This window comes from Hyla sarda, chromosome 12 (assembly GCF_029499605.1).
Source record: "Hyla sarda isolate aHylSar1 chromosome 12, aHylSar1.hap1, whole genome shotgun sequence".
Taxonomy (NCBI): domain Eukaryota; kingdom Metazoa; phylum Chordata; class Amphibia; order Anura; family Hylidae; genus Hyla; species Hyla sarda.
In genome coordinates, this window is record NC_079200.1 from 5,811,641 (window position 1) to 5,827,748 (window position 16,108).

The 16,108-nt window shown below is 38.8% G+C and overlaps 1 protein-coding gene across 2 annotated transcripts in view; it reads left to right on the forward strand.

Moving 5' to 3' along the window:
* Nucleotides 1–1,226: 1,226 nt before the first annotated feature.
* LOC130296727 (agouti-signaling protein-like) overlaps nucleotides 1,227–16,108 on the forward strand; it is a 64,070-nt gene continuing 49,188 nt past the window's right edge. The window contains exon 1 of one of the 2 annotated variants that reach the window (XM_056548590.1): nucleotides 1,227–1,293. In XM_056548590.1, coding sequence (XP_056404565.1) covers nucleotides 1,251–1,293 — 43 coding nt within the window. In that variant the 5' untranslated portion in view covers nucleotides 1,227–1,250. Of the gene's footprint in view, nucleotides 1,294–12,672; nucleotides 12,713–16,108 lie in introns of those variants that run through there. The other variant, XM_056548592.1, reaches the window with a different exon arrangement.

Here is a 16,108-nt window from a genome sequence, read left to right on the forward strand (position 1 = left end):
ACGGGATATGAGGACGGGATATGAAATCGGGATATGAGGACGGGATATGAGGACGAGATATGAGGTCAGGATAACAGGATGGGATATGAGGATGAGATATGAGGACAGGATATGAAATCGGGATATGAGGACAGGATATGAGGTCAGGATATAAGGACGGGATATGAGGACGAGATATGAGGACAGGATATGAGGATGGGATATGAGGTCAGGATATAAGGACGGGATATGAGGACGAGATATGAGGACTGGATATGAGGACGGGATATGAGGTCGGGATATGAGGTCGGGATATGAGGACGGGATATGAGGACGGGATATGAAATCGGGATATGAGGACAGGATATGAGGATGGGATATGAGGACTGGATATGAGGACGGGATATGAAATCGGGATATGAGGACAGGATATGAGGACGGGATATGAGGACGGGATATGAGGACGAGATATGAGGACGGGATATGAGGACGGGATATGAAATTGAGATATGAGGACGGGATATAAGGGCGGGATATGAGGATGAGATATGAGGTCAGGATAACAGGATGGGATATGAGGATGAGATATGAGGACAGGATATGAAATCGGGATATGAGGACAGGATATGAGGTCAGGATATAAGGACGGGATATGAGGACGAGATATGAGGACAGGATATGAGGATCGGATATGAGGTCAGGATATAAGGACGGGATATGAGGACGAGATATGAGGACAGGATATGAGGACAGGATATGAGGTCAGGATATAAGGACGGGATATGAGGACGAGATATGAGGACTGGATATGAGGACGGGATATGAGGTCGGGATATGAGGACGGGATATGAGGACGAGATATGAGGACGGGATATGAGGACGGGATATGAGGATGTGAGCATCATTGTTGCTTTTTCTCTCCCTCACTCGGTGTATATTATTTTTTATCAGGATAATTATGGATCCATTGCCTCGCTTCGGTAATGGGATCCATGTAGACGATTCTCCGGAAGATTCCCTGACGTTCCCCACCTCCAGCCTACAGGCGCATTGTTGTAACATAATCCCTCTCCTTCAGAAAAAAAAAATCAAAGCATTTCGGTTCTAAGCAGCGAAGGGACGGGAGCCGGAGAATTCATCATTTCCCATTATTTTTACGTGCCGGATTTAGCCGCCGCCTGAACGGGAATTATTTCGTTTTTTTTTCTTCTTGTTCAAAATTGAGTTCAGATTTTTATTTTTTTTTCTCCTCTTTGATTTACTCGATTTTCATGAGCGAGAAAGCGGATCTGGTCCTTGTCTTGACGTTACCAGGTAGGTCGCTTTTTCTGGAAGTTTCTATGTCGATAGTAAATTAACCTTTTCACAACCTCACACAATGTGCTTAACCTGAACTTATCCCCTGTCATTTGGGGTAAAAATGATTATTATGTATCTGGAAAACATGAGGTAACTAGTGTGAGAAAGAGATACAGGAGCGTGGATTTGGCGCAGCTGAATGTTATTAAAGGGAATTATGGTCGGCTGGGACTTTACGCATGGACTTAGTCAGTTTCAAAGGCAGCGAAATGTCAGGACTCACTAAGCAGCTGCACATGGCGGACAAAGTGTTATAGCTAGAGGGGTAAAAATATGGGCTAAGGGCAAAGGGCCATTGGCGTATTCAAACATATGGTGCTATAATGTAACCTTATGGGTCATGTTCTCTTTGCACGTGTGCGGGGGGAGGGGGGGGTTGATTATTTATTTTTACATTTTAAAATAAACTTGCTATTCATTTAGAGTAATATAGAAATAGGCCATCAGAGCCGGACACACAAGCAAGGACAGAAGTGAAATGGGTAACACAACGAGATCCCTGATGAATCATATATGAGGAAACACGTAGGATCTGTAATCCATCATGTGAATGGGTCCCAATAAGACGACACCGTTCAAAAGCTACAGAACAACAGAGATAAGTGAATAGTAGTGCACTAATCTACTTATGTCACAAAAGCACTTTAATATTTACTGCTCCAGGAATTGCTGCAACTAGGACTGCGCAATAGACTTCATGTGCAATTTCTGCTGCTCCAAAAATAATTGTAATAAGGACTGTGCAATAGACTTTATGACCATTTAAAGGGGTACTCCGGCCCTAATACATCTTATTCCTTATCCAAAGGATAGGGGATAAAATGTCTCACCGCGGGGGGCCCGTCGCTGGGGCCCCCCGCAATCTTGCATTCAGCACCCACCTCGGGGAGCTGCACGCCGCGCTGCCAGCTCAGAATCTGCTGTGTGACGACCACATCACGCCCCACCCCCGCTATGCAAGTCTATGGGAGGGGGCGTGACGGGCATCACGCCCCCTCCCATAGACTTGCCTAGCAGGGGTGGGGGGCGAAGTCACAATACTCCGGCCCCGTGGTCATCACACCCCCTTCCATAGACTTGTATAGCGGGGGTGGAGTGGGGCGTGAAGTCATACAGGGCGGAGTCGTGATGTCACGATATTCCAGCCCCGTGGTCATCACACCCCCTCCCATAGACTTGCATAGTGGGGGCGGGGCGTGATGTCACACACGGGGGGGGGGGGGGGAGTCGTGATGTCACGGTGCTCCGGTCCCGTGGTCATGGCGCGGCCGTCATAACCCCTCCCATAGACTTGCATAGCGGGGGCGGGATGTGACGTCACACAGGGGCGGAGTCATGGTGTCGCGATACTCCGGCCCTGTGGTCGTCACACGGCATACTCTGAGCTGGCAGCGCTGCGTGCAGTTCCCTGAGGTGGGTGCTGAATGCAAGATTGCGGGGGTCCCCGAAGTCAGACATCTTATCCCCTATACTTTGGATAGGGGATAAGATGTCTTAGGGCCGGAGTACCCCTTTAAGTGATACGCTATCCGGCACTTTCTGGACTAGCGCTGACAGCCTAGAGACTTTGCACGTTACACTAATTTGGGTAATCCAGGCGCCTCTTTCACTTGAGCTGAAGTAACTCGTGCAGTGTGAATTAGGAGTGAACCGGCAGAGGAGATAAGAGACTAATTCCGACATAATACTCCACTCCATGTATCCAAACTGAGACGCTTATGTGAATCCGCAACCAGTACACACGGCGCACAATACGAGAACACAAACCAGGCAGCTATTAGTGGCCAACGATAACTGATTCTGTCCCATTGCTATAAATTTATCTTTTACGTTGTTTACTGCGCGATGGAACAACGTCCTTCGTATGACTACAGTTCAAATAGTTTTAAAAAGAAATAAAAAAAAAACAAAAACATTTTGCAGTTTCTTTTGTTCTTTTATTAAGTCTTTATTGGTTGTTTTTTGTTTTTCATTTTATTGTTTTGCTTTTTTAAAGCCAGAAAGATTTATTATAATTTTTTTTTCAGACAAAATAAAATAGTTTCTTGCGTCGTAAGGTATAAAACTATATTGTTTTCATATGGGGGTTTTAGCCTGAGCTTATTAACTTTGACTAGATGGTATTTTGTTTTTTTAAGAAGAGCCAAGAAAATAAAAAGCAAATGTTGAACGCCTGACGTATTGTCATTTCTGCAACCTTGTGTGTTAAGTTTACTGGCCGACATTTGTCATTGTCTTTAGACTCTTTTTTGGGTCTAGAAAAGGCGCAAAAAAGGCGCAAAGCCACTGAAAAGTCTCTAAAACGACACCAGCCCAGACTTAGCTTTTTGGTGTATGTGAAGAGAGAAATGTCAGAAAATGTGACCTGTACAAAATTATCAAATGCTCTGCGACCATTTAATAAATTTGGTGCTTCTACACATTACAGCGCACAAAAAAGGTGCAGAAAAATGCTTCACTTACACCTACAATGATAAATGCCGAGCATTGTCTGCATTAGTATAATAGGACATAAAAAATATTTTACAGCTTTGCTAATCATAATAAAAATTATTATAATAATGAAAATAATATATTTTTTTATAAATAATAATAATAACTAATAGTAAATAATACTAATAAAAATTATAATAATAGTAAATAATACTAATAAAAATTATAATAATAGTAAATAATTATAAAGAATATTAAATAATAATAACTAATAGTAAATAATAATAGTGATAAATAAAATAACATCAATAATAATAGTAAATAATAATAACTGATAATATTTATTAATGATAATACAATGAAAAAGAATATAATAATAAATAATAGTAAATAATAATCACAATAATAATTATGCAATCGCTTCATTGACTGCAACTGACAATTCTCAGCAGCCGTGCTCTCCCAGTCAATGACGGCGAGCGGTGATCCCACCGATGCCCATCATTAACCCCTTAAGGACTGAGCCCTTTTTCACCTTAAGGACGCAGCCCGTTTTTGCTATTTCTGACCACTATCACTTTAAACATTAATAACTCTGATGCTTTTACCGATTATTCTGATTCCGAGATTGTTTTTTCGTGACATATTCTACTTTAACACAGTGGTAAATTTTCGTCATTACTTGTATCATTTCTTGGTGAAAAATCCCCAAATTTCATGAAAATTTAGAAAATGTAGCATTGATTCACATATACAATATTTCTACTTTATGTTTCCATTATAAAGTTGAGATGATTTTACTTTTGGAGACATCAGAGGCTTCAAAGTTCAGCAGCAATTTTCAAATTTTTCACAAAATTTTCTAAATTGGAATTTTTCAGGGACCAGTTCAGTTTTGAAGTGGATTTGAGGGGTCTTCATATTAGAAATACCCCATAAATAACTCCATTATAATACTGCACCCCTTAAAGTATTCAAAATGACATTCAGAAAGCGTGTTAACCCTTTAGGTGTTTCATAGGAATAGCAGCAAAATGAAGGAGAAAATTCAAAATCTTCATTTTTTACACTCTCATGTTCTTGTAGACCCAGTTTTTGAAATTTTAAAAAGGAGAAAAAGCCCCCCAAAATTTGTAACTCAATTTCTCTCGAGTAAGGAAATAGTGGGTGCACTACAAGGCTCAGAAGGGAAGGAGCGACAACGAGATTTTGGAAAGTATTTTTTCTGAAATGGTTTTTGGGGGGCATGTCACATTTAGGAAGCCCCTATGGAGCCAGAACAGCAAACAAACACCAACATGGCATACTATTTTGGAAACTACACCCCTCAAGGAACATAACAAGGGGTCCAGTGAGCCTTTACACCCCACAGGTGTTTGACGACTTTTCGTTTAAGTCGAATGTGTAAATGCATTTTTTTTTCACTAACATGCTGGTTTTTCCCCAAATTTTACATTTTTGCAAGGGGTTATAGGAGAAAATGCCCCCCAAAATTTGTAACCCCATCTCTTCTGAGTATGGAAATACCCCATGTGTGGATGTCAAGTGCTCTGCTGGTGCACTACAATGCTCAGAAGAGAAGAGGTCACATTTGGCTTTTGGAAAGCAAATTTTGCTGAAATGGTTTTTGGGGGGCATGTGGCATTTAAGAAGCCCCTATGGTTTTGGAAACTACACTCATCAAGGAACGTAACAAGGGGTACAATGAGCCTTAAGACCTCACAGGTGTTTGACAAATTTCCGCTAAAATTGGACAGGAAAATGAAAAATTTGATTTTTTTCACTAAAATGCTGATGTTACCCCAAATTTTTCATTTTCACAAGGGGTAATTGGAAAAAAAGCCTCCCATTTACTTGCATTGAGGGGGCGTGATGTGATATCACGAGGGGCGTGGCCATGACGTCATGACCCCTAAAGCCCACACCCAGTGTTCAGGACAAAATGTTCTGAATGCTGGGGCAGGGGAGTGTCCCTTTAAGTCCTGGTATCACATGAAGGTTACTGTGACACGTACCACCTACCTAACCATTGTACAGACCATGTCCTCCCCTTCATGGCAGTGGGACCACTTAATGGCAGCCGGACACCTAATGGAAATGGCCTCTAGGAGCAGGATAAGGCCCCCCCAGTCACACTGCAGACATTGTTCAGGGATAATGAACATGACCAAGAGATCAAGATGGTGACTCGGCCTCCAGATTCCCCGGATCTCATCTGATCCAACCTCTGTGGGATGTTCTGGAGAAACAAGTCTGATCCTAGAGCAATTTTGGTGGCATCAAGAGAAGGGCGGACTGACACCACTCAGGGCCCCCGAACCAAATAAAGCAAGGGCGCCCAGCAAGACTCTGAAGTACACTGAAGACAAGCGGGGTTCTGTACACTGAGGACAAGCATGGCTCTGTACACTGAGGACAAGCGGGGCTCTGTACACTGAGGACAAGCGGGGCTCTGTACACTGAGGACAAGCATGGTTCTGTACACTGAGGACAAGCGGGGCTCTGTACACTGAGGACAAGCGGGGCTCTGTACACTGAGGACAAGCGGGGCTCTGTACACTAAGGACAAGCAGGGGCTCTGTACACTGAGGACAAGCAGGGCTCAGTACACTGAGGACAAGCGGGGCTCTGTAAACTGAGGACAAGCAGAGACTCTGTGCACTGAGGACAAGCAGGGCTCTGTACACTGAGGACAAGCATGGCTCTGTACACTGAGGACAAGCATGGCTCTGTACACTGAGGACAAGCGGGGCTCTGTACACTGAGGACAAGCATGGTTCTGTACACTGAGGACAAGCGGGGCTCTGTACACTGAGGACAAGCGGGGCTCTGTACACTGAGGACAAGCAGGGCTCAGTACACTGAGGACAAGCGGGGCTCTGTAAACTGAGGACAAGCAGAGACTCTGTGCACTGAGGACAAGCAGGGCTCTGTACACTGAGGACAAGCGGGGCTCTGTACACTGAAGACAAGCAGGGCTCTGTACACTGAGGACAAGTGGGGCTCTGTACACTGAAGACAAGCAGGGCTCTGTACACTGAGGACAAGCAGGGCTCTGTACACTGAGGACAAGCAGGGCTCTGTACACTGAGGACAAGCAGGGCTCTGTAAACTGAGGACAAGCAGGGACTCTGTGCACTGAGGAAAAGCAGGGCTCTGTACACTGAGGACAAGCCGGGCTCTGTACACTGAGGACAAGCAGGGCTCTGTACACTGAGGACAAGCAGGGCTCTGTACACTGAGGACAAGCAGAGGCTCTGTACACTGAGGATAAGCAGGGCTCTGTACACTGAGGACAAGCAGGGCTCTGTACACTGAGGACAAGCATGGCTCTGAACACTGAGGACAAGCAGGGCTCTGTGCAGTGAGGACAAGCAAGGCTGTGTACACTGAGGACAAGCAGGGCTCTGTAAACTGAGGACAAATGGGGCTCTGTACACTGAAGACAAGCGGGGCTCTGTACACTGAGGACAAGCGGGGCTCTGTACACTGAGGACAAGCGGGGCTCTGTACACTGAGGACAAGAGGGGCTCTGTAAACTGAGGACAAGTGGGGCTCTGTACACTGAGGACAAGCGGGGCTCTGTACACTGAGGACAAGTGGGGCTCTGTACACTGAGGAGAAGCAGGGTTCTGTACACTGAAGACAAGCGGGGCTCTGTATACTGACCTAAGCGCCTCTCCCAGGCAGCCACTGCGGTTCTCTTAAAGGGCCATCGCTACAGTGGCTGTCTGGGAGCGGAATAACAGTAACAGCTCCTGGCCTGGCTCTGAAAACGAAGCCACACAAACCTAGCGGCCATGGCGGGCCCTTTCCCAGCCGGGCCTTCGGACAACAATCGAATGGACCCGCCGGTAAGTCCGCCCCTGATCAAGGGAGACAACACGATAATATAGAAGATGTTTTTTGTATTATGGGTCCACTGGGTTGTATTTGCTGTATACATCTTTATGCTATAAATTGTCTAGCTCACAAAAATAATAAAAGACAATGTTCTCGGTCCAAAATACCAAAATATATTGAAAGTAAAGCAAACCATGTTTTCCATACAATAGAGAATGTAACAAGATTGTTAAGGTTGGTGGGCTCTAACATCTGATGAAGATCCCAGCGTGTTTCTCCTTCTTTCATCTCCATATTGTCTTTGGTCTTTCCTGTTTTATGTTTCTCTCCAAACTTGTTGGACATCTTTTCGTATGTACTTTTGGCTCAGTCAACAGCATCCACGGCATCCTGGTTATGTTGCCAATATGTTGTTGTCATGACGCAGGCTTTGTTCAGCTTTCAATAAAACTTTTATTGACCATAAAATTTCACTCTACTACAGCTGACTGCTGCTCGCGGCTGTACCGAAAAGATAGGAGAACGTGTGCAGAAGAGCGTGGAAATCCTTTAAAGCATTACTGTCATTACTCAAAACTTTTTGACATGTCAGGCAGAATTTTTTTTTATATGTATGTATATTATATATGTATATATATATATATATATATATTTACCTGTTAAAGGGGTACTCCGCTGCTCAGCGTTTGGAACAAACTGTTCCAAATGCTGGAGCTGGCACCTCGTTACGTCATAGCGCTACCACCTCATGACATCACGCCCCGCCCCCCTCAATGCAAGTCTATGGGAGAGGGTGTGACGGCTGTTATGCCCCCTCCCATAGACTTGCATTGAGGGGGCGGGGCTATTACATCACAGGCTCCCGGCGCCGGCTCCAGCATTCGGAACAGTTTGTTCCAAACGTTGAGCAGCCGAGTACCCCTTTAACCCCTTAACGACTCAACCCATTTGGGCCTTAAGGACTCAGACAATTTTATTTTTACATTTTCGTTTTTTCCTCCTCGCCTTAAAAATCATAACTCTTTTATATTTTGATCCACGGACTAGTATGAGGTCTTTTTATTTTTTGCGCGACCAGTTGTCCTTTGTAATGACATAACTCATTATATCATAAAATGTATGGCGCAACCAACAAAATACTATTTGTGTGGGGAAATTTATAAGAAAACCGCAATTTTGATAATTTTGGAAGCTTTCGTTTTCACGCTGTACACTTTACGGTAAAATAGGAAGGTTTTCTTTATTCTGTGGGTCAATACGATTAAAATGATCCCCATGTTACATACTTTTCTATTACTGTACCGCTTAAAAAAAATCGCTAACTTTTTAACCAAATTAGTAAGTTTAAAATCCCTCTAATTTGCTGACCTATAACTTTTTCATTTTTCCGTTTAAGCGGCGGGATGAGCGCTAATTTTTTGCGCCGTGATCTGTACATTTTTTTCTACCACATTTGCATATATAAAACTTTTTTAATGCATTTTTTATCAATTTTGGGGGGGAATAAAATGTTATAAAAAAAGCAGCAATTTTGGACTTTTTTTTTCCATTCACGCCGTTCACCGTATGCGATAATTAACATTATATTTTAATATTTCAGATATTTACGCACGCGTCGATACCGTATATGTTTATTAAAAAAATATTTTACACTTTTTGGGGGTAAAATGGGGAAAAAGGGACAATTTTAATTTTTATTGGGGGATGGGATTTTTAACAGTTTTTTTTTTACTTAAAATTTTTTACTGTTTTTTACTTTTTTATTTTATTTTACACTTTAATAGTCCCCATAGGGGACTATTTATAGCAATCATTTGATTGCTAATACTGTTCAGTGCTATGTATAGGGATACCGGGAGACGGACGGAGGCAGGTCAGGGGACCTCCGTCCGCCATTACAGATGATCGGATCGCCGCGGCAGCGCTGTGGGCGATCCGATCATGCATTTTTCTGTCTTGCAGATGCTGTGATCTGTAGTGATCACGGCATCTGAGGGGTTAATGGCAAACATCTGCGCGATTGCAGAAGTCGGCCATCACCGGTGGGTCCCTGGCTGCTATCAGCAGCGGAGATCTGATGCGCATGACCTGAGCATCGCTCCGATGCTCGCGGTCATGTAAAGGACGTAAATGTACGTCCTGGTGCGTTAAGTACCACCACACCAGGACGTACATTTACGTCCTGCGTCGTTAAGGGGTTAAGGATATCCGGCACAAATGTCCAGGCTGTATCAGTGGATAGCCAATCACACTGTATAATGCTATTCAATAGACATAGCATTATACAGTGAATGTAATCTAATGGACTTAAAAAGTGTAAAAGGAAAAATATATATTTTTTAATTATGTAAAATCTGCCCCCTCCAAATACATAAAAATAATAAACATATGTGGAATCGCCACATGTCTTATTGCATAAACTCTTAAAATATAGTGTTTATTATCTTGCAGGGTAAACAACATAAATGTAAAAAAGCTAACAAAAAAATGCCATGTATGATATGGTCACTGTGTGTGTCTGGGCGTATTCATTATGCAGCCATCTATATGGCTGTATAATGTATACAGTAAAAAAGAGAGTTATACTTACCATCTTGTTGCTGGTCTGGGCCTCTTTTTGTGTAACCCCGCCTTTAATTCCCGATGATGTCACAAGGGACAGAGCTACACAAGAGGAGGCCCAGACCAGCGACGAGATGGAAAGTATCACCCTCTTGATTATAAACATTATACAGCCTCCAAGGAATTAACTAGTGGTGCTAAGCAGTGCTAATTAACTCATTCCATACTGGGCTGAGCTGTACTTGTGGCTGTCAGCTGCGTGTACAATTGAGCCCTGACATTGTCAGGTTTGCTGGAGCCGAACCTGGCAATGTTCAAAAGTTCTGTGAGCTGCGAACTCCCTGAAGTTCATATTTAACCTGTTTTGTTTTTTTTCTCGGGGGGGGGGGGGGGGGGGGGGGGGGGGCTCCGGTCACTCAACGCTAGTCCTTAATTACACTACCTCAGAGGAAGCGTAGACTGAGCTTTTTAAACAGCCGGAGTCACTGTTAAAAATCTAGTGCAATGTTGAACTGCCTAGTCTAAGTGGAAGAAAACAAAAAACTTTTCTGAATCTGTCCCCCATTTTCTGCAAGAAGGGACCATATGGCACCTTCAAGCGGATGTCCATCCCTATTAACCTGCACAATCCCTTTCTGGTGCCATTCCGATCATGCCTGGTCACACACACACAGTTGTATTTGCCATAAGGTACCCGAAACTTTTGCCATTTTAGAAGCTGCAATCAACTTTGACTACGGCATCTAAAGGGTTAATGCAGGACATCGCCCTGATCATTAGCTTGATAGAATCCGGGATCAACCGCTATGATGCACACTCAGCTTCTGAGGACGATTCATAGGCCGAGAGCTGGAGCATTTAGGCCCTGCATCTTTTAGGATTAAAAAAAAACATCTTTAAAAATGTAGAGTACGTATCTACCCAATATACGACATCACACAAAGAAATATATTCAATCATAACCTTGGAAAATAGCAGGATTCATAGCAGCCATTATTATTACTATACCCAGAGATACAATACAAAATACGATTTTTTTCCATTATTTTATTTTTTATTTATTCTCTTATCTATTATTATTTAATCTTAATTTATTTTCTTTTAACTTTTATTATTTAATGTTAACTTAATGTTTAATCTTTTATATTTCATCTTAACTTTTTTCCTTAATTTTTTTTATTATTTAATCTTCATTTATTCTTTCATCTTTTTTTTATTATTTTCATCTTTATTTATTTATTTATTTTTATTATTTCATCTATACTTTTTATTTTTTTAATTATTTTATCTTTATTTATTCTTTGATCTTTTATTAGTTCATCTTTATTCTTTCATCTTTTTATTTTTTCATCTTTATTTATTTATGTTTATTATCACATTTATACTTTTTGATTTTTTATTACTTTATTTTTATTTATTCTTAGATCTTTTATGATTTAATCTTTGTTTATTCTTTCATTTCTACATATTCTTACATCTTTTTATTTCACCTTTATTTATTTATTTTATTATTTCACTATTTATTTATTTATTTTATTATTTAATTTATCATTTTACTTTTTCCTTTATTTTTTGGAAAAAGCAGCACTTGGAAAATAGCAGTCTTCATAGCAGCCATTATGGCTTGTACCCAGAGATACAATGAAAAATACAATTTATTATTTTATTTTTTATTTATTCTGTAATCTATTATTATTTAATCTTAATATATTTTCTTTTAACTTTTATCATTTAATTTTAATGTATTGTTTAATCTTTTATTATTTCATCTTCACTTTTTCCTTAATATTTTTTAGTATTTAATCTTTATTTATTCTTTAATCTCTTTATTATTTTCATCTTTATTTATTTTTATTATTTCATCTATACTTTTAATTTTTTGATTATTTTATCTTCATTTATTCTTTAATCTTTTATTAGTTCATCTTTATTTATTCTTTCATCTTTTTATTATTTTCATCTTTATTTTTATTATTTCATCTATACTTTTACATTTTTGATTATTTTATCTTTATTTATTCTTTAATCTTTTATTAGTTCATCTTTATTTATTCTTTCATCTTTTTATTATGTCATCTTTATTTTAAATGTTTTTCTTTTATTCTTAAATTTTTATTTATTCTTTACTCTTTCATTAATCTTGATAATATTTTTTATCAAAAAAATGAATAAAATACCAAACAAACATTCCTAGCCGCTGCCCCTTTAAAGTTCATAGTACTTTTTTTTTTTCCATCCATGCACGTTTTTTTTTTTTTTTTTTTGTTTTTTTTTTTCATTATTAGACTGATTGTTTAGGAATAAATCATAAGAATTACTACTACTACTACATCTAGACTTTTTCTTGGCACTATAACTCTGCGTGACATAATTTATTGTGAAACCCTAGGATTGGACAGGCCCCTTCCTAATTTTTCTCGCCTCCCATGGAGCAAATGTAATAAAAGCGTCCTCCCAACGTCTGGGGTAGTTAGCACTTAAGTCCTTGGAGAAAGTACAAGCCTAAAAATGACACCGACTGGGACTTTGTGCACAGGTAAAAGGGTTGTGCATGCTCTGTACTTAATAATTAAATCATTAATTAAATAATAATTAAATATTATGTAATCTGGTAATTTTTTGCTGTTTTACACACACACATATATATATCTATATATATATATTCTTTTATATGTACATCTATCTTTCTATATATATATATTAAAATTTTTATATATGTATATTATGCTAGAGGGCGTAAAAATATGTAAATCATCCCCCCCTCCCCCCCCCCCCAAAAAATGCGCAAAGTAAGAACTTTATGTGGTGTTTGCTATTGTATATGCTGTTGTACTTTATACTCTGGTTTTGTTTGTTATTACAGCTATATGCATAGAATTTTTTATGCAATCTAGGTCTCCAAACTGTGGCCCCCTGGCTGTTAGAAAACTACAACTCCCAGCATGCCCGGACAGCCAACGGCTGTCCGGGCATGCTGGGAGTTGTAGTTTTATAACAGCCTGAGGTCCGCAGTTTGGAGACCACCACAATTATACTATAATGTTTTGTCAACTTGGTTTATATGCTTATATAGCGCTGCTTAATTTTATTGCTTTTGTATACAATTTTTAATACGATATAACAATAAATATGGATGCTTTAGATTTTTTTTTGTATAAACTTCCTGCTTTGTGCAAAATTATTATAATTTTTTATTATTTTTGAGCATATATGACTTACATATTATCAACAGAATGTTTTGGGATTTTATATAATAATAATAATAATAATAATAATGATGATGATAATAATGATGATAATAATAATAATAATTGTTATTAATTATAATATTGTTATTATTTAAATCATTATAATTTATTCTTACTATTGTTATTATTAATATATTTATTATTATTATTCATTACTATAATCATTCTTAATATTATCATTATTATTTCATTATTTATGAATTATTTGTGGGGGGGGGGGGGGTTTCAGAGTGTTTCCAAAAATTCCAAAAACTCCACAAGCTTCCTTATGAATTTTGCTAAAAAAAATAATTTTTATATATATGTATATATATATATATATATATATATATATATATATATATATATATATATATATATATGAAAAAAAAAAACCTTTCTAACCTTTAGGTTGAGTGTGTATAATAAACTGTTGGGGGGGGGGGGGGGGTACTGATGCGTGTAATTTTGCGCAATTTATTTAAAAAAAAGTGTTAGTTACTAAATGTATTAAATAGTTCGAAAACATGTGCCAATGAGATAACATGCCCCCTTGAGGCAAAGAAATCTACATAAAGCAATAATTTGCATATATTTGCATATTTGTAAGGTTCTGCTTGACACATCTACCTTCTTATTTTTAATGTACATGTCCTATGGCCGCCGCTGTCAGATGGGATTCTCTGATCATTAGATTTAGTGCTCAGTAGTAAGGCTCAAATCCCCCATAATCTGAGACCCTTCACCCTCAATAGTGATATTTATCTATCTAACGACTCTTTGCATGAAATTTAACCCGAAATGTAATCCAGTCTCAAGTGCATCGTAAAAACCAAAGACCAAACTATTTCTAGATTATTATTATTATTATTTTTTTTTTTTTACAAAAAGACCAGGGTCAGATGTACCTACAGATAATAAAAAAAAAACGTGTGTGTGTATATATATATATATATATATATTTAAATACATTTATAAAAACAACTAAATAAAAAAATAAAAAAAAATATATATATATAATATTAAATATATGAAGTAAAAATAATATAATAATATAACAAAAAATGTAATCCATTTTTAAGAAAGAATATATATATATATATTATAAACGTCATCACTTTTTAACTACAAGGGCCTCATGAATTTGCTCTGTCTACACACTCTCTCCTATATTAAAAAAAAAAAAAAAAAATAACTACCGTATATATATATATATATATATATATATGAAATAAATAAATACATATTAAATATATAAAGAAAAAAATTATATAACAAAAAATGTAATACATTTATACAAAAGAATATACATACATATATATATATATATATATATATATATATATATATATACATATAATATAAACATCATCACTTTTTAACTACCTGGGCCTCATGAATTTGTACATTTTGAAAATGATAAATATATCTCAAATAAATAAATAAATAGATAATAAATATAAATGATTGTTCTTGAGTTTAGCTGGCGCCAGCTACACAGGAATCCTCACACAGGACGCCACAATATTTTTACTGTGGACCTGAGGAAGGCGTGAGAACACGCCGAAACGCGTTGTCCAGTTGTATCTTTTAAAAGGACAAAATAAAAAGAATCCTGTGTACCTATTGGCATATCGACTATAATTTTCAGTAGCGCTTGGGAGACAGAGCCCCCGTATTTTCTGCACTTCCTTTTCCTATATTCATTGTCTGCGTAAATCTATTTCACCTCCATTTTCCTGGGAGAGGTGAACGTTATTTATAAATGGCAAAGCAGCCAAGATGTAGAGGAGTTTCTGAGCGCGCTCTGTGAGATTGCGCAAAAAATTTGATAACTGACCAATGAAAAAAGTTGCTGTTGGTTCACCACCGACCACTGCGCAAAAAACGCTATCCGCACCGCACTGCATTGTTTTCTTAGAAGAGTCTAGGGCTATGTTCACACAGCGTAAACTTTGGCCGTATATTTTATTTTACACATTGCAGTTTTACGCGGCCGCAGTTTTACCACTTATGATGAAAATGTGCATAAAAAGAAGGTAAAACCAAGGATAAAGTCACCCTCCAGATTTTTAAAACTTTAACTCCTAGCATGCCTGAACAGACGTTAGTAGAAAAAAATACTATAGATCGATGGTCTCCAAACTGGGGACCTCCATATGTTTCAAAACTACAGCTCCCAGCATGCCTAGACAGTCTTTAAAAAAAAAAAAAAAAACATACCATAGATCAGTGATCTCTAAACTGTGGACCTCTAGATGTCGGAAAACTACAACTCTCAGCATGCCTATACAGTAGTTCGAAAAAAAGATCCTATAGATCAGTGGTCTCTAAACTGTGGACCTCCAGATATTGCAAAACTACTGCACCCAGCATGTTGGCTTGTCTGCCTCCTTCAGTGTAATCTACACTGTCCCTGAAAGGTAAATCAAGGCTTCACTCATCTCACCCTTAAAGCAGTGGTCTTCAAACCGCAGTCCTCCAGCTTTTGCAAAACTACAAATCCCAGCATGTCCGGACAGCCGTTGGCCTGTTGGCCTCCTCCAGAGGATCCACACTGTCCCTGAAAGGTAAATCAAGGCTTTCCTCTGATCTCATACTTTAGTGCAGAGGTCTAGAAACTGCTATCTTCCGGCTGTTGCAAAACTACAACTCCCATCAGGCCCAGACAGCCGTTGGCTGTCTGGGCATGCTGGGAGTTGTAG